Genomic DNA, 24,119 nt, shown 5'->3' on the forward strand with positions numbered 1-24,119 from the left:
AGTCAGACTGTGAAGAGGTTCTACAGGCCACTCCAGCTTATTTTATTTTATTTTATTTTATTTTATTTTATTTTATTTTATTTCTGGGAGACAGCCACATAGCTTAGCATGATGATCACGTAGCATAGGGAGAGCCACCTGGTGATCACAGACCATCCGTTCAGCAGAATGATCTCAGCAGAACCCACAGAAGCTCAGCCACAGTGATCAGCCATGCATTCCCTGACAAAGACAGGTTTTTTTCTTAAATCAAAAATATCAGTTAGCATTTTAATATCATGGTAGAAGAACAGCAGCTACCTATAGGGAATACATAACACAGCACAAATATGTGAAGTTCAACTGAGGAACACAAAAGGAGATCTGACTAAATAAAGATACCTATCCTCGTCATGAATAGCAATTCTCAAATCTATAGAGAAACACATTGTTCTTAATTAATACTCCTAAATCAAATCATGTTGAAAATAACTACAGGGGTTGGCACTGTGGCGCAGTGGGTTAACACCCTGGCCTGAAGCACCAGCATCCTATACGGGCACTGGTTCAAGTCCCGGGTGCTCCTCTTCCGATCCAGCTCTCTGCTATGGCCTGGAATAGCAGTAGAAGATGGCCCAAGTCGTTGGGCCCCTGCACCCACATATGCGATCCAGAGGAAGCTCCTGGATTCTGGCTTCAGTTTGGCGCAGCTCCAGCTGTTGCTGCCAATTGAGGAGTGAACCATCGATGGATGACCTCTCTCTCTCTCTGCCTCTCCTCTCTCTGAAACCCTGCCTTTCAAATAAATAAATAAATCTTTAAAAAATAAAATATCTTCAATTTGGTTTGTGACTATAGTATGTCGCATTGAATTTTAAAACATACATACAAAAATAGGCAATATTCTTAAAGAATATTGAGGAAGTACAATCTTTATTGGTTATAAAAAGGTATTATAGATAAAATGCACATATATTTTGCATTAAGTGGCACAAAAATGTAGCGAAGAAAAGTAGACTCCTGAGTTGTGTAAACAGGACTTTAGAATACAACAAAATTGGTATTTCAAGCAGGGGTAAAAGATAATTACACAACTACAAAAAAAATTCAACTAGAAAATAAAAAACTTCACCAGTATTCATTTTCTTATATCAAGATAAATTTCAGATGGGTCAAAATGTAATATAAAATATAAGTAGGGGGTCAGCATGTGTGAAGCAGTTTAAGCAGTGGCCTGCAATACCAGTATCCCACATGGGCACAAATGTATATCTCAGCTGCTCCACTTCTGATCCAGCTCCCTGCTAATGCTCTTGGGGAAGCAGCGAAGATAGCCCAAGTGCTTAGGCCCTTGTACGCACATTGGAGACTTGGATGAAACTCCTGGCTCCTGACTTTGGCCTGGCCCAGCACTGACCATTGCAGCAAATTTGGGAGTGAACCAGCGTATAGAAGATTTGTGTGTGTGTGTGTGTGTGTGTGAGAGAGAGAGAGAGAGAGAGAGAGAGAGAATCCTTCTCTCTATAAATCTGCCTTTAAAATAAAATAAATATTTAAAATATAAATTAGTTAATTTAATAAAGATAAGGAAGTATTATAATAAAACATATGTATATAACTACACTAAAGTACTAAAAATTAAATAATAGTAAAAATAATGTAAACAGATGTGTTTTTGTACAGTCACTAAACCACCTTTTAGAACACCAGGTCACATATCAGAGTGCCTGGGTTGCAGTCCCAGCTCTGCTCCCTGTTCCAGCTTTTAGGCAGGAGATGGTTCTTGGGAGGCATTAGGTGATGATGAGAAACTTCTTTGGTCCCCTGGGAGTTGAGTTTCTGCTATCTGGGTTCAGCCAGGACCAGTACAGGCTACTGCAGGCATTTGGGTAATAAACCAAAGGAAGGGATTTCCCCCTCCCCACCTCTTTCTGTTTGTGTGTTGGTGCGCATCTGTGTGTGTGTGTGTGTGTGTGTGTTTCTCTATTTTGCCTTTTTTTTTTGGACAGGTAGAGATATAGACAGTGAGAGAGAGAGAGAGAGAGAGAGAGAAAGGTCTTCTTTCTGTTGGTTCACTCCCCAAATGGCTGCTATGGCTGGCACTGCGTCTATCCGAAGCCAGGAGCCAAGAGTTTCTTCCTGGTCTTCCATGAAGGTGCAGGAGCCCAAACACTTGTGCCATCCTCCACTGCCCTCCCGGGCCACAGCAAGAGCTGGACTGGAAGAGGAGCAACCGGGACTAGAACAGGGCGCCCCTATGGGATGCCAGCACCGCAGGCAGAGGATTAACCAAGTGAGCCATGGCGCCGGCCTCTCTATTTTGCCTGTCATGTACAAGATTATTATGGTTAGAATGAAATAGGGGATGCCTTTTAAAGAAGATTCAAGGACCAAATAAAACATTGATAAATCTTACATATTTTAATTTTTGCTCAAAATTCCCTACAGACTAATAGTTCAAAATACAACTACAATCTAGAAAAATAAGTACATATACAGATAAAATATTGGTGTACAGCTTCCACAAAAATCAATATGCAATAGACAAGCAATTATAAGACATAGGTAAAACAATAAAAGATAATTGAAAAAGTATATATATAATTTAAACATGTAAGTAGATAATTAAATAAATTTTATTTAAAGAATCTCCATTAAAATATGCAGATGAAATATAATGTGTTTCATAAATCAGATTATCATATGTCACAAATGCTGACTAGGGCCTGCCAAGAATGTGAAAACACAGGCAGTGTAGTCAGTGTGGACATGAGTACAATTGGTACAACCTCATGAAGGGCACTTTGGCAATAACTGCTACTACTTACATTTTAAATACATACATTTTGGACTCTAAAATTCTACTCTGGGAACTAACATGCCTAAGCACACATGATAAAAGACATGTATTTGCAGTACTATTATTTGACAAATAAAAACATTGGAAAAAACATGAAGAGTGCCAGATATATCAACTCTAGTAATGTTATAAGAAAATTTTGCTAATATGAGAGAGTCTGAGAACAAATAAATCTAATGACATGAAAAATCATCAAGATGATGAGTAGCAATATGTAAACTTTATACACAGAGACAAACACACATAAACTTGGAGGTAACTACTTTCATTTATGAAAATTAATATTTGAAGAATTTTTAAGAAGTGGAGTAGCACTTGGTGACATTAATGAAGGATGGATGGAAGTATACTTTTTTATTTATAAAACAGTAGTGATTTTAGTTTAATTACTATACTATCATTTGTCTTATTTTGGAAAGCCAAAGTGTTGAATGTTAAATGTTTCATATGTGATGCAATTAAATTTGACTACAGAGAATTTTCTTCATAGCATTAAAGATGTTCACTGCATAATGAAAACACTAAAAAAGAAAATAATAACTATAGATAAAAGTAATTCTCAGAAAATTATAAATATGAATGCTAGTTTATTAAAAATCAATGTACTTATAAAAATTTTAGACACTAATTCATTAAATATTGTGTACTATCAATTATATATGTATTACAGCTTCTTAGGTGAAGCACTATGCAAAACCATATATAGTTTACTAAAGAGGGAACATTGTTAGTCATAACCAAAACATAAGGTCAATTATTTAAATACAATTTATATAAATTATTTGAAGGAAAAAAATGATTCCATTTTCAAAAGACGCTTGTTCCAAGGAAGTGAGCCTCAAAGCTAAATGAATATCTCCAAAGAGAATTGTAAACTTAATTTCTATCAGATGTGACTTTTCTTCTCCAGAGCTTCTTCATGGCATTTGTCATCTCTGAGTTTCTCAGAGTGTAGATTAAGGGGTTCAGCATGGGGGTTATGACTGTATAAAACACACTCACTGATTTGTCAATGGGGAAGGTCTTTGCAGGTCTTGCATACATGAAAATGCAGGGAACAAAGAAAAGAACAACCACAGTGATGTGGGAACCACAGGTCTGGAGAGCTTTCCGTCTCCCTTCTTGACTAAGGTTCTTTAAAGAGTTCCAGATGACACCGTAAGAGATGAGTAAGAGCAAGAACACAACAGTGCAGATCATGCCTCCATTGGCCACCACTAAGAGACCAATGACATAAGTGTCAGTACAGACAAGTTTCAGTAAGGGGTACATGTCACACGCAAAATGATCAATGATGTTGGGACCACAGAATGGGAGCCCATAAATAGTGCTGAGTTGAATGACTGAATGCAGAAACCCTCCAACCCAGGACACTACCAGCAGCACAACACACACCCATTGCCTCATGATAACCAAATAGTGCAAGGGCTTACAGATGGCCACATAGCGGTCATAGGCCATTGCCAACAGAAGAAAGATCTCTGACCCACCAAAAAAGTGTTCTGTGAAGAGCTGAATCATGCAGAGTTTGAAGGATATGGTGTTTTCACCAAAGAACAAGTCTGAAATCAATGTAGGGGAAATGACTGAGGAATAAATGACATCCATAAAGGATAAGTTAGCAAGAAAGAAGTACATTGGTGAGCCCAGGGCCTTACTGACAGTGACAGTCACTACAATAAGCAAGTTTCCCATCACAGTCAGAATGTAGAAGAGCAAGAACAAAACAAAGAGCACTTTCTGCTCCTTTGGATTCTGCGTGAGACCCAAGAGGACAAAGTATGTTACGTTGTTCCTTGATTCCATCTTTATTCTACAGGTGCCAATATCTCTTGTGAGAGTTGATTACCTATAAAACAAGAAAAACATCCTTTTTCAGGGGTATAATCAAGTTACCAACTGGGTTTCTTCAGAAGATTATAAGGGAAATAGTTGCTCAAGTCTTTGTACTTGACTTACAGATGACCAACTTCACGTTCACATGGCATTTATCCTATATCAACATTTACCCTTCTATTAAGGACTCCTGTCATGTTGGATGAGTGTCCTCCTCACTGATCTTATTTTAACTTGATTCCCCTGCAAAGCAGATCCCCAAACAAAGTAATATTCTTAGTATACGATGTTAGAATCTCAGTTTATGGATTTCAGACTGGGGAAGGCTGAACACAATAACCGCAATTGTGTCATGTCTCACAGTATGTGGCTAATAACTATCACTTTCCTAGATCCTACCATCTCACTGTAATCTTTGTAGTGTCTTTACCTGAATACCTTTCCTTTTGCTGATCTATAAGTGCTAAACAACTCTAAAATTTTGTGTATCTCTTGCATAGTTTTCTTTTTTTTTTTTTTGGACAGGCAGAGTGGACAGAGAGAGAGAGAGAAAGGTCTTCCTTTGCCGTTGGTTCACCCTCCAATGGCCGCCGCGGCCGGCGCACTGTGGCCGTTGCACCGCACTGATCCGAAGTCAGGAGCCAGGTGCTTATCCTGGTCTCCCTTGGGGTGCAGGGCCCAAGCATTTGGGTCATCCTCCACTGCACTCCTGGGCCACAGCAGAGAGCTGGCCTGGACAAGGGGCAACCGGGACAGAATCCAGCGCCCTGACTGGGACTAGAATCCGGTGTGCCGGCGCCGCTAGGCGGAGGATTAGCCTATTGAACCGCAGCGCCAGCCACATAGTTTTCAAACTTGGATCTTCAGCAAGTTGACAACTCCAAATATACATATAGTATATATTATACATGTATATTATGAAACATTCATAAATACTAAATATTAGAAAACTTTTATAAATACTAAATATAATATTTAATATTTAGGAAGGTTTCCCTTTACTTTTCTCAAGTAAGGATTTTTTTCTGGGTTTTTCCCTATATAATGAAATGAAGCTTCCTACCAAGTTATTGTTCAGGCCAAACAGTGATAGATGTCCTTCATTCCATTATTGCTTTTTTTAATGCTCATCCACATATTTAATAAATCCTCTTATTTTATCTTTATAATGCATTGGAAACTTCATCATTCTCACTACATTCCATTATGTACCTGGTCTACTAAAATAACCTGCTGCCAGGTCTACTCAAGTCTAGTTCAGTCTCCCTACCTTAGCCCTCAAGTCCTCCCATGACTGCAGTTCAGAAATCCTGTCCCAATTCGTTTTTTGCAATTCTCTATCTTCATCTGTACCAGCATTTAACTACTCCTCAAAAATATCCAAACTGCTTTATCATCCTTTAATCATCTCTTTAATTCCATCTCTTTGATGGTAGATGCTAATCTCAAGGATCAGAAACAGACATCAGAACCTCTAAAACAATGGTAAATATTGTAGAAAGGTATATTGTAAGTTCAATAGCTTATGTATTAATTTAATCAACAACTCTCCATGAAGCATGTGTGTTGTGCCATTCCAATCAAATAAGGGAAAATCCCAGGCAACACCAAATAATTCCTAACTCATTTAGGCTCAGAGTCTACACCTCGGGCTCATGCCATCAGAGGACTGAAATTGTAGTGCTGCCTGAGAAATTGCCTTTTCACTCTGAGACTCCTACATTTCCAGAAATTCAGAAATATAACATGGTCATTGACTTTTCTCATGTATCCATGAGAAATGTCACATTAGTTTTTTCCCAGCAGAAGTTTTTTCAATGCTTCAATAATGATAAACTCAAGTGATTTATCTTCCTCTGTTACAAAAAAGGCACACAATTATAAAGTCTGGCTCCCACTCCCAAGTGCCAAAGTCTTACTTGGTTTAAAGATCTGTTTTTGAGGAATTTCCATAGTGCAAGAAAAGAAAAAGAAAAATGTTCCATGTTAGGACAATTTGTCGAAAAACCACATTCTAAGAATTTACACCTGCCTAACAGGGAATTTTTTTGCTTGTAAGTTCTCTTCTAGTAACTTCAATAAAGAATAACTGCTAGGTAGCAATTTAGCCCATCTCAGTGCATAACATTGGTAATGCCCAAAGAGCCATGCTTGAGATGCAGAGAGGACATTCCCTTGCCTTTTTATACATCACGATTTAAATCTAACAAAGTATCTTCTGAAATAGTTCTATCAATTCCTAAAAGGAAGCATCTTCTACCAGACGGGGCAGAGATCACTGAGGAATTTATTCTTGTAACCTCATTAGTCATGAAGTGCTGCAACTGGAATATGTCCAAGACTGATTCTTGCTCAATTAAATTTGCTGAGATTCTCCACAAGTTGTGAAACGGACACTTAGATAAAACATATAATCAAATTCAGGAAAACATAACAAGGACACAAAAAACAGATGTAGGACCATTATAGAGCAATTGTCAGCAAAGAATAAAATGCAACACCAATTATTTTGTTCAACTGAAGATAATTCACCACTTTTCTCTCACTTTGCAATAGTAAAATCGCTTCTGCCTTTGGTGTGTGGCTGATACCTTTTGAAAAAGATTATTTTGTTGCAGTAACTGTTTATTTATTTACTAGAAATTCAAGAACAGATTTTTTTTTTTCTATCGGCTGTACTCCACTAGGTGGAAATACTATAGTTAATTAAACAGTAGAGGAAACAGGCTATAGCCTTACCTGCGTTGACTTCATAGCCTCTAATAGAGTCAGAAAATTAAAGTAAGAACAACTAATTACAATCTGCAATCAACACTAATGAAACAATCAATTGGCCATTATAGCAGAAAATAAAACAGAGAGACTACTGTAAATAAAGAGGTCAGAGAAAGCCTTGTTTTAAAGATCATATTTAAGCAGAGTCCAAAGGGTGAGAAGCTGCTCCCGTGGGAACCACTGTTCCAAGTGCGCACTCCCACATTACCTAAAGTGATGTTCACACTCAGTGCAATCACTATCAAAATTCCAATGGCATTTTACATTGAAAATGGAAAAAGGAAAATATTTTCTAATTTTCAACTGAAACCACAAAAGACCTAGAATAACCAAAATAATCTTTCAAAAGATAAAATTGGAAGCATTACACATCCTGATTAATGTTGCATCCCAGGGGCAGGCATTTGGCCTAGAAGTAAGATGTCTCTTGCAATACCTATACCTACATGCTGTATGGGAATGCCTGGGATTAAGTCCTGTCTCTGGTTTCCAAATCCAGCTTCTTGCTAGCATGCATCCTGGGAGGCAGTAGGTGAGAAGTGAAGTGTTGGGTCCATGCCACGCATTGGAGAGACCAGGATTGAGTTCTCAGCTCCCAGCTTTGACCTGGAAACCCAACAGTATTAGGCATTTGAGGAGTGAACCAGGCGATGGTAGTTCACTGTCTGTCTCTATACCAATCTCCTTGTCCCTCACATAAGTAATTTTTTAAAAATGATTCTATCTCAAAATCTTGCTGCATTTGCATAAAAACCAATATATAGGCGAATGGAACAAAAGAAAACCAGGAAGGGCCAGTGCCATGGTGTAGCAGGTAAAGCTGCCACCTGAAGTGCCAACATCCCCTATGGGTTCCATTTCAAGTCTCAGATGCTCCACTTCCAATCTAGCTCCCTGCTGATGGTCTGGAAAAGCAGTGGAAGATGGGCTAAGTCCTAGGGTCCCTGCACCCATGTGGGAGACCCGGAGGAAGCTCCTGGCTCCTTGCTTTGGATCTCCGCATCTCTGGCCATTTGGGGAGATGCGAGCATTTGGGGAGCAAACCAGTGGATGGAAGACCTCTCTCTTTCTCTCTGCCTCTGTCTTGCTGTAACTCTACCTTTAAATAAATTAATAAATCTTTTAAAAAGGCAAGAAATAATCAATTAATCTTAAGCAGATGAACAAATGAGCAAAAATCAAAAAATACATACATGTAAATGTATATATACATGTTTATACATATATGTGTTTTTATTATATAAAATCAATTAATTTTCAACAGAAGAACAAATGATCAAAAAAATAAGGATACTCTCTTCTATAGTTGATGTTGGGAAAAGTGGTTATCCATATGCAAAAGAATGAAATTTAGCCAAATCTTACATCATAAGCAAAAAACAACTCACAATGAATTATACATCTCAATGTAAGATCTAAATTAATAAAACCTCTAGAAGAAAACAGAGAGAAAGCACCTTGAGGTTAGTCTTATCACAGATATTTTAAGGACACCAAATCACAGGCCATACAAAAAATAAAACTAAAAGACTTCTGCATATCAAAGTGAATCTTCCACAAAATTAAAAGGCTGCAGGGGCCAATTCTGTGGCATAGAAGGTTAAACCTCTGCCTGCGCCTACGGCATCCCATATGAACACCGGTTCGAGTTCCAGCTGCTCCACCTGCTAATGACCTGGGAATATAGGGGAAGATAGCCCAAGTGCTTGGGCCCCTGCACCACATGCGGGACCTGGAAGAAGCTCCTGGCTCTTGGCTTCAGATTAGCCCAGCTCTGATCATTGTGGCCATCTGGGATGTGAACCAGGGGATAGAAGATGTTTCTCTTTGTCTCTCCCTCTCCCTACCTGTAACTCTGCACCTCAAATAAATAATAAATCTTTTAAAAGTTAAAAGGCTGCCTAGAGACTGGGAGAAAATATTTGCAACCCAAATCAAATAGATTTAAACTTGATTTATGTGTGTGTGTGTCCATGTTATTCATAACATCCAAAATGTGAGATAAAAAATTTGTTTGGTTATCTTTTTTTTTTTTTTTTTAGTTAACACATAAGAACTGGACAAATCTCTACATGTTCGCATCCACAAGTCCACTGCCTTGTTATTCATAAGAGCCAAGATGTGACATGAAAAATTATGTGTGTTTGTGTGTATGTGAAGGGAATAGTATTCACTATATTTTAATTGATGATAAGCATTCATGAATCTCTGGAGTACAATGTGATGTTTTGACGTATGTATGCATTGTGTGATGATAAAATCAAGACAACCCTCATCTCAAAAATAAATCATTTGCTTGTAGGGAGACATCCAAAATCTTTTTTTAAAAAACTTTTATTTGGTAAATATAATTTTCCAAAGTACAGTTAATGGATTACAATGGCTTTCCCCGCCTCCATAACTTCCCTCCCACCCGCACCCCTCCCATCTCCTGCTCCCTCTCCCATTCTATTCACATCAAGATTCATTTTCAATTATCTTTATATACAGATGGATTTAGTATATATTAAGTAAAGATTTCATCAGTTTCCACCCACACAGAACATAAAGTGTAAAATACTGTTTGAGTACTAGTTTTAGCATTAATTCACATTGGACAACATTTTTAAATATGCATTATTGTTAAGTATAGTCACACTACTGTGCAATAGATCACCAACAAATTTAATTGAGGAAATCTATTAATATCTAAAAATTAATGATTTGTTATCAAATCATATACTCTGTTATGCTGGTCCCATAAAGTTAAGGACTACTTTGTTTTATCATATTTCTACATAAGCACATAGACAATTGCTCTGACAGCAGATACTCAGTAAAAAATTTTAGAAATAATTTGGTGATTATCTATTGTGTCAGTAATTTTCTTATATTCTTCATCCCCTTCCTTCATGGTCCCTTATTTCTAATTTTCTTATTTTTTGTAAAAAGATTTATTTCATTATTTGAAAGGCAGAGATTCAGAGAGAGATGGAGAGACAGAGGGATGGGGAGAGAAGAGGGAGGGAATCTTCCATCTGTTGGTTCACTACACAAATGGCCACAACAAACATGGCTGGGCCAGGCTGAAGTCAGGACCCAGAAACTTCTTCCAGGTCTCTCACGTGGTTGGCAGGGGCCCAAGTATTTGGATCACCCTCCATTGCATTCGCAGGCACATCTCAGGGAGCTAGATCAGAAACGGAGCAGCCAGGACATGAACCTATGTCCCTGTGGGATGCCAGTATCACAGCAGCTTAACCTGCTGCGCCACAACATGGGCCCCTCTAACTTTCTTCTTTATGAGCAAGTTAAAGACATGAATGCCTAAACTTCTGTAGGAACAAACAACTATTTTTGAGTTTATCCCATTTATGAGATCCCATCCACAGCTATAGTGAAAATTAGGAGTGTATGGCGGCTGCAATGTCTCAGCACATGAATGTATGAATCCATTGCATTAACACAGGATACTAGTCACTGAAGCTCCCCTTCCCCCTGCCGCATGGAGGTAAGTCTGTGGCCTGGGCATCTATACACTTCAGAGAGCTGGGAATTAGTTGCCTGGGGCTTAGGTTTTGAGTGTCAGAGGTTCTGAGGTCAGAGAGGCAGCTGTCACTCCCCCTCTTTGTGGAGGAACGACACTAGACCCTGCGCTGTTCTTTTGTCTGCTCAGCCCTTCCCGGGTTTGCTGCTGGTCCTTCCCGGATAGGCTGCCGTCCCTTCCACCTCCGTGGAAGGGCGGCTCCCCCTGCCACTTTCCCCACTTCCGCGGGGGAGCGGCACACTGCCGGCCGGCTCTCTCGGGGGCTGCTCAGATGTTATCCGGATGTTCCCTTTAGATGTTCCTGGTGCGTGTTGTCTCTCTCCTCCTTTATAGTCCTCTTCCACCAATCCCAACTCTGCTACCCACACGCCGAGTACGCTGCTCTCCTCCAGTCAGGAGCAGGATCAGTTCCTGCAGGGTATTGGTCGAACTGGAGGCAGCTGTGTAGAAGTTGTTTGCTCCCTTTCAGCGCCATATTGTGGGAGAGCAGATGCATAGAATAAGTCTTAATTCCAGTAACTTAGTCTAGTCCCAGTTGCTCCCCACAGGCAGCAGCACGTTAGAGTTTTGCCGGTAGCAGAATGGCCATAGTTTTAGCACAGGCGGCATCTCCTTGGTGTGCTTATCATGACAAACGTGCTGTTGAACATTATCTGTGGCAGTTCGTGTCACACTCTGAATCTAACTCTTCCAGAGATTCTTTAAGCTACTGAATTGCATATAATCATCACTTCCATTTAAACCACCACAGTTGACTCTGTGTCATTAGCTAGGAACCTGGCTAATTTATTAAAATGATCTAAAATTCTCTATTTGAATTCATTGCCATAGATTTCAGAAGCATTCCAGTTAACAAGGGTTCCTTTTTTAAGTTTTTTTGTTTGCTTGTTAATTTGTTTGCAGCGGGGAAACAGAGAGAGAAAGAAAGGGGGAGAGCTCTCATGTCAACAATGTCAACAACAATGTCAACAACAACTGGAGCTTCCCTGTCAAAGCTGGGAGCTGGGAACTCAATCCACAGCTCTCACAGGGTTGCCAAGGACCCAACTACTTCAATCATCACCTGCCGCCTCCTAGAACTCACATTACTAAGAAATTAGAATTGGAAGCAGAGACAGGATCTGAATCCAGGCACTTCCATAGAGGATGCAGGTGACCCAAGAGGCATCCTACTTCCAGGACAGACACCTGTCCCTGTGATAAAACTATTTTTTTTTTTTTGACAGGCAGAGTCAAACAGTGAGAGAGAGAGAGAGAGAGAGAGCGAGAGAGAAAGAGAGAAAGGTCTTCCTTTTCTGTTGGTTCACCCACCAAATAGCTGCTAAGCCCGGCGCGCTGCACCGCTCTGAAGCCAGGAACCAGGTGCTTCCTCCTGGTCTCCCATGCGGGTGCAGGGCCCAAGCACTTGGGCCATCCTCCACTGCCTTCCGGGCCACAGCAGAGAGCTGGACTGGAAGAGGAGCAACAGGGACAGAACCTGGTGCCCCAACTGGGACTAGGTGATATAACTTTTAATCATGGAATATGACACTTCCAACTTTATTATCTTTATTTTGGATAGGCTAAGTTTTTTGTGGTTCCAACTGAAGTTTGTAAATCATTGTTCTATTTCTGCATGAAATGTCATTGACTTTTTTTCTTTTTTTAACTTTTATTTAATAAATATAAATTTTCAAAGTATAAATTTTGGATCATAACGGCATTTTCCCCCTATAACCACCCTACCACTGGCAACAATACCCTCTTCCACTCCCTCTCCCACCCCATTCTTCATTAAGATTCATTTTCAATTATCTTTATATATAGAAGATCAATTTAGTATATACTAAGTAAAGATTTAACTCTTTGCACCCACACAGAAACACAAAGTATAAAGTACTGTGTGAGTACTAGTTATACCGTTAATTCACATAGTACAACACATTAAGGACAGTGATCCTACATGGGGAGTAAGGGCACAGTGACTCATGTTGTTGATTTAACAATTGACACTCTGACATTTTGATAGTGATTGCATTTAGACTGTACATCCATTTAGGTAGTATGGATATTTTAGCAATACTATGTCTTCCAATCCATGAACATGCGACATGTTTACATTTTGCATATGTGTATATAACCATACCATTATGAACATATCTGATGTCCTCTGATACCAGATGCAAATCAGTCAATCTCAGTTAAAACTGTCATTTTTTAAAAATACAAACCAAAAAGTTCATTGCAACCTATTGTGTTTCAGGCACTAGTAAGCACTTGATACAAAGTGAGTTATAGTATTATCATACCTTCCTGCATTGTGTATTATTCTCTTTCGAGAAAAATGAGATTACAAAATGATGAAGAAGAAGGCTAAATCTGGTTACTTCTCTCCAAAATATTTGCAATCCTATTTAAAATCCATATGGACTATGCTGAGATAGGTTAATAACAGAGCCTGGCATTGGAGCATGACAGATTAAGCCACCGATTAGTATGTCTGCATAACATAGTGCCTGATTCAAGTCCTAGCTAATTCTGCATTTATGGTACAGCTTCCTGCTAATGCGCTTTGTAGTCAGCAGATAATGGCCTAAGACTTGAATTCCTGCCACTCATACAAGAGAGAATCCGTGGAGTTCTGGCTCATGGCTTGGGCCTGGCCTAGTCCTTACTGTTGCAGGCATTTGGGGAGTGAACCAGAGAACTGAAGATCTCTGTCTCTGTGTGTATCTCTCCTGCCATCTCTTGTCATTCTACCTCTCAAATAAATAAAGTATTTTTGATGGTAAGATAATTTTATCCTACCTTATGTCTCTGTCTTCCTAGACCTCAACTTTAAACATATGTCCCTGGAGCATCTAGCTAATCCTCATTTTACTGGATGTATGTCCCATTTTCTTTATTTTTTGAAACAACAAACTTTTTGAAGAGCAGTTTCAGTTTCACAGGAATTTGACCAGAAGGCACAGAGAGTTCTCACATACTCTCTGTCCCCAACATGCACAGATTTGCTCACTGTCTTGGGCCATTTTCTGCTGCTATAACAGAATGCTTGAGACTGAGCAATTCATCAACAGCTGAGATTTATTTGGTTCTCTGTTCAGGAGATGGGGAAGTCAACAAACACATCAGCAGCATCTGGCCAGGGCCTTTGTGCTGCATCATCCCTCAGCAAAAAGTGGCAGGGCAGGCTGGGCAAGATTACGACAGCAAGAGAGAGCTGAACTCAGTCTGATTAGGAACCCATTCCTGTGGAGGCTGACCTACTCCACGAAAATGGAAATGATCAATCCTGACTGCCAGAGCCCTCATGATCTAATCACCTCTCAACGTTGTCTCATTGAAGATTACGTTTCTAATACACTGTTTCGGGGGTGCATTGAACCCATAGAACCACTATCAACATCCTGCACCCAGTGGCGGTGCACTTTTCCAAGTGATAAACTGTATTAATGCATCAATACCATGCAAAGTTGATAGTTTACATTAGGGTTATTTTTTGGTGTAAAAGTGTATAATGATATGTATCCTCTATTTTAGTATCATGCAGAATAGTTCCCCTGACCAAAAATTCCTCTGTGGTCCATGTATTCATATGTCTCTTGTCTCAACCCCTGCAATGCACTGATCTTTCTGTCCCATGGTTTTGAATTTTCCAGAATGTCATACGGTTGGCACTGTATCATATGTAATGTTTTCAGATTTTCATCTTTCACTTGGTGTAATATACGTTGCTTCCAACATGTCTTTTCATTGTAAGTCTTTGTAATCAAAAAACTGTACTTTGGAAATTTATATTTACTTAATAAAAGTTAAAAAAATTTTAAAATTGTAGAAAGTTTCAACCATTTTTAGTGAAGACAGGATATCATTCTTTTTTATGGCTGAATAGTATTCCATCATATATTTGTACCAGAATTTCTTTATTCATTCATGTTGATCAACATCTGAGTTCATTCCATATCTTATCTATTGTGAGTTGAGCTGCCTTATACTTGGGGGTACAGATAACTCCCATATGCTGATTTCATTCTCTTTGGTCAAATTCCTTGAATCAGAATGGCTGGGTCTTATGGTAGATCTATTTTCAGATTTCTGAAGAATTTCCATTCTGTCTTGGAGACCATTAAGCTTAGTGAAATAAGTCAGTCTCCAAAAGACAAATACCATGTTTTCCCTGACTCGTGGTAACCAACATACAAAGTACCAAAAACAGTAAAGTATATGAGCGAAATTGAGATTTTGAGATTTGATTTCTGTTTATAGTCCTAAAAATTGCAGAAATATAAAACATTTTTAAAACATAATAATTCACCTGTGTACCTCTCCAGACCTGGGCTTTCTGTTCTGGAAAGCGCTGCAGACTGAATGTTTTTGTAGCCTTAAAGTCCACATGTTGGAATCAGAACCTCCAACAAACAGTATTTTTTGAAAGATTTTATGTATTTATTTATTTAAGAAGTAAAGTTACAGAGAGAGGGAGAGATATAGAGAAAGGTCTTCTATCAACTGGTTCCCTCCCCAAACTTCTGTTTGTGGACAGAGTTGGGCCAATCCAAAGCCAGGAGCCAGGAGCTTCCTCCAGGTCTTCCATGTGGGTGCAGGGGTCCAAACAGTTGAACCATCTTCCACTGGTTTCCCAGACCGTATACAGAGCCTGATCAGAAGGGAGCAGCTGAGACATGAACTGGCACATATGTGGGATGCCCAGCCTACGCTGCCACAGCATCAGCCAACAACAGACAATATTAGGAAGCGGAGCCTTTGGGTATAAATTACAATGTAACTCAGATAACTGTAATTACTGCCTTTAAAGGAAGCCCTTGGATGAGTCTTCAGAAAGATATTTCACTCGTCCTGGGTAGGTTCAGTTCCTGCTAAAGCCACACCAGGTTGTGCTGTAGTAAAATCATGTCTCTTGCAGGTCAATTTTGTTAAGAAAAAATAGAATATGGAGGTGTTTCATTCGTGTGTTTCCTTTCCCCTTTCCCTATAGGTGAATGTATTTCTCCAATATTTACTGTGAGGACCATCTAAACCTCACCTAAAAATTCACTAAAACATTTCAAACCACAGAAGTGGGGCACTCCTGGCACTGGCTCCCCTGGATTTTTATGCTTCAGGCTTGTCTACACTGAGCAGTTCAAGTTTTCCTTCTTCCTCCCCCAGTGCCATGGGAGATTCTGCTTGTGGGTTCCTGCTCAGGGAGATGGAATTTTCCGTACTTGCAGTTTTGAGGGGAAGCAGCCTATCCTATGACTTCAATTCTCAGAAGGATGTAAGAAGAGTTGCTGATATTTTTGTTTGTTTATTTGGCTTTCTACAACTTGTGATGGCAGAATGCCAACCTATCCTCTAAGTTCCTTACATGATGGACCAGTAACAGGAAGTTCCCCTTCCCCTCATTTGGAAAGAACTTTAAATGAAAGCCTGATCTGTAGTCTCCAAGGTTTGCTTCCTGCTATCTCTTTAACCTCACCTTCTTTTCTCTGCATTTTCTGTCCTCCTTGAGCTACAACCAACTTGCATTGTCTTCACTTCCCTAACCCTTTTCAGTGTCGGAGTTTTCACCTTTAACAGGGTTTCACAAGGGTGCAGCATTTCATCCTTTGGATTCAGCTTAACTATCACCGTCAGAAAGGCTTTCTCTGGTCACGTATTCACAGTGGTCTCTCTGTCTTCTTTTCTGCCATAATGCCCTATTGATTGTTTCATTAGTATTGATGACAGATTGTTATTACTTGCTAAGTGGTTCTCATTTTTGTTTCCTGGATCCATTACAAGATACAAAGTCAATGCAGGTAAGACTATGTATTACTTTCACCTTGTTTTACTAAGTATTTTATCCTCAGCTCATAGGGTGGACCCTGGAAAAACAATAGTGGCTCTTAAATTTTAAAATAAATAATTACTTATCAAAGCAAAGTAAATCTTTTTTAAGATATATCCAACCTCACGCCAGTAGGCAGAAACAATTCTACTGAGGTGAAACGGGGAGATAAGAGATAAATTAACATCATTATTGGAATGAGATAACTGAGGCTGCATTCTATTCTCCATTGACACTTGTCCTATCATGATGCTAAAGCTGTAATTTGTTCCTTGTTATATTTTCCTGATTCTGAATATGAGTTTTATCTAATATATCTTTACATATCAACTTGTGAAACATCTCCATGAATATAATTAAGCAAGAGTCTGCCTTAGACATGTTCCAATCACAGGACTCATGATTACTGTGGTTACAAGGAATAAAATCTTCAATGATTTTTACCGCTGCCGGGTTGAAGATGCTATCGTCTTAGGAACTGATACAACTATTTCAGAAGATACGTATGAGATTTAAAGCAAGATCTCAAAAAAGAAAGACATATGAATGCCCTTTGCAAATCTCAAGCCTGACTATTTGGGCATACCAACATTATGCAAACATCTGGGCTAAATCACTGAATGGTAGTTACTCTTTATTTATTAAAGTTACTAGAAAAGAACTTGTGAAAGAAAAATATCCCTATGAGAAAGGCAGGTTGTTATACTCTTATGTTTACTTGGGAATTTTTTTATTTGAATTCTTGTCAAATTAACTTAACATGGAAAATTATTATTTTTTTCTCTTTTCACCATGAAAATTCTTTGAAACAGATTTTCAAATCAAGTAATAGTTACCTGAAATATTCAGGACTCTGCACAAAAATGGGTAGACATAGAAATATGATTTCAAATATATTCTCAAGTAATAATACAGTCTTTTAGCTTTTATGTGCATGAGTGGAGGTAAAAGGTAAGACTTTAGCACTTAGAAGCCAGGCTTCATAATTGTGTGAATTTTTCATTACATAGGAAAATATATTATTGAGTTTGTAAACAGTGAAATGTTGAAAAGACTTCTGCTGGCAAAACATCAATTTTACATATTTGTCGTGAATGTATTAAAAATTACGTGAGCAATCATTTTATTTTCTTGAGTTATTCTTCCTTCTGGAAATATAGGAGACTCATAGTGAAAAGGTGATTCCTCAGGCAGCAAGAATTTCTCTCCTTGCTCACATAACCCCAGGTTTATACCCTGAGCTTGAATGCTTTAGTAGTCATTTAGTGTAGCCAGAGTTTACCTTATTTAATCGGGATAACACAACATATGTGTTTTATAAACAGTTCTTGGATGAATAAATACATAAAATACTGAGCTTACTGTATGCCTTTATACAATACTAACCAGGTCCTGATGTCTGCTTCTGATCTCTGAAATTAGCAGCTACCGCAGAATAGACGGAATAAAAGAGATGGAAAAGTATTTTTGGATATTTGAGGAGTAGTAAAAAGGCTTGCACAGATGAGCATGGAGAATTTCCACGGATGGGTTTTGGCAGGTGTATTGCAGCCATCAAAGGGCTCTTGGACCAAAATAGGTAGATTGTATTTTATTCAGTATGTTATATGAATTTTCCATAGAACTTTAGAGTGATGTGGTATTAGATTAAAATGACTATTTTGAATGGGTCAGGGAAATACTGCTTAAGGTCCTAATGAAACTAGGTATACATGGCAGGAAGCTTTGTAATAGACCAGGTACCTACAGAGTACAATGAGAATAATCATATTTACAGTGTATTAGGAAAATAAATTCAACAGGAGTTTTTAAATGCATGAAAGGGTAATATGAAAGGATTAAAGTACAGGACACTTGCCAGTATTTGCCTGAGCAATAACATGGGAAGTGGTGCTTTTCATTAGCTTGAACAAAACTAAGATAAACTATATTTATTGTAAACTGATTTTTAATTTCATAAATGCTAAATTAATATCTGGAGATGTCACTTAGATAGCTGCAGATGGGAATTTGAAAAGTAGGCAAGAGATATCTGTAGGACACACAATTTTATAGTGTCTTAGCTTTTACAGATTAGTAAGAACAGGAAAATTCAAGTAAAGGCACTAAAGAGATTTCAGTGAGACGGTAAGGCATGGGGAAAGGATACTTATCAGCCATATATCATATCACGTGGTACACCTGTGGTCTTCTTGTGTCTCCTAATGTTCAAACTCAGGATTTGATATTCTAAACTCCAAAACCTTATTTGTGGATAAGATTTCACAAGAGTAATCTAGTTAGGATGGAACTCAGACAACATGACTGGTATTTTTATTAGATAAGTAAATTTGGATATAGTGCAAACACCAGGTGAACACAAAGTTGGTCATCTACAAGCCAAGGAGAGAGATTTTGAACAGGTCATCAGAGGAAACCCAGTCTATGATTTGATTGTGAATTTCTAAGCAGAATTGAGACATCAAATTCCTGTTAAGATATCCAGTTAGTGCTACTTTCTTACATTAATTATAACAAAAATATAGTTTTTGGTACTGGGAACTAAGTTCATGTAATAAATTTCTAGGACTGTGAAAGTGGCTTTGGGGTGGGAAAATGGGGAGATGCAGAAACAGTTTGCCTTGAGGAGACTGTTGGCAGAAACAGACAGGAGGAGGTGACCCAGCGAGGACTCTGAAAAAGGAGGACTGTAGAGAAGACACCTAGTGTGGCAGAGAATACATACTTCCATATTGTAACAAGCAGGATGTGCTAGAAATATTAGTATGAACATGCTTGTAACTGAGGTCTCAAATTGGGAAACATGCTATTGGAAAGCGGTGGAAAGGCAATCATTGTTTAAAATATGAGCATGAGAAACTAGTACGGTATTTTGTGAGTACAATCTGACCATTGTAATTTATTCTACTCACTGGTAATTTGTAGATTACCTTGAGTAAGTCTTTGTTAGTCTCTTGTGGCTTTATGCATGCTGCATATGTTTATAGAATTTTCAACCCATTCTCTTCTGCTGTCCCACTTCTACTTTAAACTAATGAATCTAAAGTATTGTTTTCTCTGAAAAACTTTCAAGATCCCAGTGGATTTGAAAGTTCCAACACAGAATTCATAGCACAACACAAGTAAATATATTTATAATGACACATATGTAATTGAACTTTATTTGTCTATATTATATATCACATCATTTAGGTAGGGATCAACTTGCTTTAATTAGCTTGGTAATCCCAATGTCAATTACAGTAGAGGATCCCTATGAATTATTTCAGTCTATGAATAGATAAAGATTAAGAGGAAAATACTTCTAAAGAAGGATGTTTTCTTTGTTTTGTAGGTTAAGAGTTTCTAATAAAAGAAATGAACACCTACAAAGAATAGATGGAATCAAGGAGCAATGTCACTTACTTTGTCCTCTTGGGCCTCACACAGAATCCAAAGGAACAGAAAATTCTTTTTATCATAGTCTTGCTCTTCTACATTTTGACCATGGTGGGAAACTTGCTTATTGTAGTGACTGTCACTGTCAGTAAGGCCCTGGGCTCACCAATGTACTTCTTTCTTGCTAACTTATCCTTTATGGATGTCATATATTCCTCAGTCATTTCCCCCAAATTGATTTCAGACTTATTCTTAGGGAAAAACACCATATCCTTAAAAATTTGCATGATTCAGCTCTTCACAGAACACTTTTTTGGTGGGTCAGAGGTCTTTCTTCTGTTGGCGATGGCCTATGACCGCTATGTGGCCATCTGTAAGCCCTTGCACTATTTGGTTATCATGAGGCAATGGGTGTGTGTTGTGCTGCTGGTAGTGTCCTGGGTTGGAGGGTTTCTGCATTCAGTCATTCAACTCAGCACTATTTATGGGCTCCCATTCTGTGGCCTCAATGTCATTGATCATTATATGTGTGACATGTACCCCTTACTGAAACTTGTCTGTACTGACACCTATGTCACTGGTCTCTTAGTGGCAGCCAATGGAGGCATGATCTGTGCTGTTGTGTTTCTGCTCTTACTCATCTCTTACGGTGTCATCTGGAACTCTTTAAAGAACCTTAGCCAGGAAGGGAGACGGAAAGCTCTCCAGACCTGTGGTTCCCACATCACTGTGGTTGTTCTCTTCTTTGTTCCCTGCATTTTCACGTATGCAAGACCTGCTAGGACCTTCCCCATTGACAAATTAGTGAGTGTGTTTTATACAGTCATAACTCCCATGCTGAACCCCTTAATCTACACTCTGAGAAACTCAGAGATGACAAATGCCATGAAGAAGCTCTGGAGAAGAAAAGCCATATCAAATAATCCGTAAATTTACCTTTCTCCACAAAGATAGATGTCTTTGGGGCTCCTTTCCTTGGACCTACCAGTCTCTTGAAAACTGATTTATATTTTCTTTTCCGTCACAGAATTTGTATTAATCATCTATAAAGAATTAACATTACATTTTGGCTATAAGTAAGTTGCTGCTTTCTTTAGTAAATCTCTAATTGTTTTGCATATTATTTCACCTAGGAAGGCATAGTGTAATACAACTCTGTTTCCTTAGCAATACTTCATGAATTAGTGATTTTAAATTTTGTAATTACATTTATTTAATCATTATTATATTAAAGAATACTTGAATTTCTTCCTGAGAATTAGTTTTAATTATAGTTATTATGCTTTAATTTATTGATATTTTATTATACTAGTTAACATTTTAATGCAACAGACAAAGTTCGTTTTTACTCAAATTCATTTCTGTTATACAAAATATTTAACATATGACACTTCCATTTTCAAAATAAAACAAATTATAAATATAGTAAAGAAAATAAATACATACATACAAAATTGTATAAATAAAGGATAAATTTCCATCAATTTTTCATTAAGGTCATCCAGTGCTACTCACAGAGCATTCATTATAATCTATTTCTTACAATTCTTCAAACAGTAAAATTTGTGAACGTAAGTATAGTTACATCCAACTATATATCTATATGTCTCTGTCTATAAAAGTTTAGGTATTACCACTCAAAATCTTCAGGTTCTTTGGTTATCATTCCATATAAGCCTATTTCTTCTCAGATATTCCCATATAACAACACTCTCTTATGTGTACTAGTGCTTCTGGATCTGGTTTTCCTCATGTTGCCAATCTTTCTATTTGACAAATAATATTACTATTATTATGTGTCATTTAGAATGTGTTCCTAGACATGTTAGTTCCCAGATGTAGAATTTTGGGACTCAAATGTATATGTATTTAAAATGTTGTATTCATAATTATTAACAAAATGCCATCCATGAGGTTGTACCAACTACACTCTTGCCCACAGCCATCAAGAGTGCTTCTGTTGGTCCACATTCTCTATAAGTATCTAGCAAATATTTGAGATATATGACAGTATACTTCATTAGCCACATTATATTTAATCTGTATATGGTAACTGAAATTCCTTATTTAACTTTGGTAGAGAGAAAACATTTATTTCATTTTTATTAAAAGGTATTAATATCACAAAGTGAGAATTTTATGACAATGGTCATAAAGTGGGAAAAGAGGAGACTATTGTCAAATATATGTTAGGATTCAGTGAAGTAATATTTCTAACTATATGCTGAACGATGTGACATCCAAATCATTTTTTATACTCCCTCTATAAAACTTCCACTAATAAGAAAAAACATGTGCTATTTGCCTTTGTAGTCTGGTAACATTGTAGAGAAACAGGTACCCTAATACACTGTTGGTACAGATGCAAATTGGTACAAACATTAGAGACAGTAGTATGGAGATTCCTCATAAATCTAAAAAAAAAATCTGCATTACAACCCAGGTATCCCACTTCTTGGAATATATTCAAACAAAATGAAATCAGTATATGAGATATCTGCACACCCATATATAGCAGCTCAATTCACAAGACCAAACATACAGATTAAAACCATAACTGATGATTGGATAAAGAAAGAGTGGCATACAGAGAAGATGGAATATTATTCAGTCATGAAAAAAATGAAATCCTGACATTTGCAACAAAATAGATTATGCTGGATATCATTATGCTAAATGAAATTCTTTAAATACAATTTATTTAACCATATATTTATGCTTTAAATGATTGGAATTGTTATCTGTTAATTATATATTATGTATTTTACCTATACCCTATGATTACTAGTGTCTCCATATTGGCTAATATGAATAGTTACAATTAAACTATTGTATATTTTACCATTATATATTTTTTCTGGATTTTAGTTTTATTTTGAATTATTCCACAGATAATTTTTGCCATGTATAATTTTTTAAAATACTTAATCAGATTTATCAATGGTTTATTTGAGTTTTTCTATCTTCTTTAAAAAGGCATCCGTATTTCATTCAAACCATAATATTTTTCTACATGAAAAGAAAGGAGACAGAAAGAAAAAAAAAAAAAAAAAAAAACAAAGAGACATCTCCCTTCCACTGATCATCTACTCAAATGACAATTGCCGGGGCTGGGCCAGGCTGAAACCAGGAGCCAGGAACTCCATCGCCATTTACCCAGGGACCCAGGTACTTAAACCCAAGGCAACTTAAACCTGTTGCCTCCGAGGATGATCTTTAGCTGGAGGGAATGGAGAGCAGAACTGAGACTGAACCCCGGCAACCAGACATGGGATGTTGGTGTCCCATGAGGTGCTTCAGTGGTTGTGCTAAATATCTACCCTTCTATGTTAGTTTTAGTGTTTGGTTTTTAGTACTTTCAAGTATGTATATTTTACATTAAATTTTGACCCATCTGCAATTTATCTTGACATTAAGAAATTAAAATGGATACATTGAATTTTCTAAATAAATGTTTTCATACTTCTATTATGCATCCTTACTTTGAAGTCCCAACTCCATTGTATTCAAAAGTCCCACACACACTTATTTACAACTCAGAATCAATAATTATGTTTTTCCATTTATATGCAGTTTATTTTTCCCTCTTTAAAAAAAAAACATCGATATGAAGAGAACAGATTTCATGTAGTACATAGAAACAATGCTAAGGATGTAACATTTCCCTGTTCCCTCCCTCCGTCCACTTTCTTTTTTCTTTTAAGCTTTTAGATAACATTTTAATTTAATTTATAAGCAAGCTTAATCCTCCAATAAATAAAGTGTTCACAAGTAAAAATAGAAATACCACTGTCCTGCAGGAGTATAGACAAGTGCTATAAACAATAATACAATACAAAGATGTCAATATCACTTATATACATTAATTTTTCACTTTATATATTAGATACTGCAAATCGGAGAAAACATGCGATGTTAGTGTTTTAGGGTCTAGCGTATTTCACTAAGCACAA

The 24,119-nt window shown here is 37.6% G+C and overlaps 2 protein-coding genes across 2 annotated transcripts; one reads left to right on the forward strand and one right to left on the reverse strand.

The window, feature by feature from the left end:
- Nucleotides 1-3,715: 3,715 nt before the first annotated feature.
- LOC100351310 (olfactory receptor 4A47-like) lies at nt 3,716-4,645 on the reverse strand. The gene has a single exon (XM_008272553.3). It carries the CDS (start codon nt 4,643-4,645, stop codon nt 3,716-3,718), a length of 930 nt encoding a protein of 309 aa, XP_008270775.3.
- Nucleotides 4,646-20,166: 15,521 nt separating this feature from the next.
- Nucleotides 20,167-21,554, forward strand: LOC100351057 (olfactory receptor 4A47-like). The gene is made up of 2 exons (XM_002708879.3): nt 20,167-21,073; nt 21,487-21,554. Exons 1-2 carry the CDS (start codon nt 20,167-20,169, stop codon nt 21,552-21,554), a joined length of 975 nt encoding a protein of 324 aa, XP_002708925.3.
- The last annotated feature ends 2,565 nt before the right edge of the window (nt 21,555-24,119 follow it).

The sequence above is a fragment of the Oryctolagus cuniculus genome, chromosome 1, assembly GCF_051225735.1.
Source record: "Oryctolagus cuniculus isolate XC-2025 breed Fujian yellow rabbit chromosome 1, ASM5122573v1, whole genome shotgun sequence".
NCBI lineage: Eukaryota > Metazoa > Chordata > Mammalia > Lagomorpha > Leporidae > Oryctolagus > Oryctolagus cuniculus.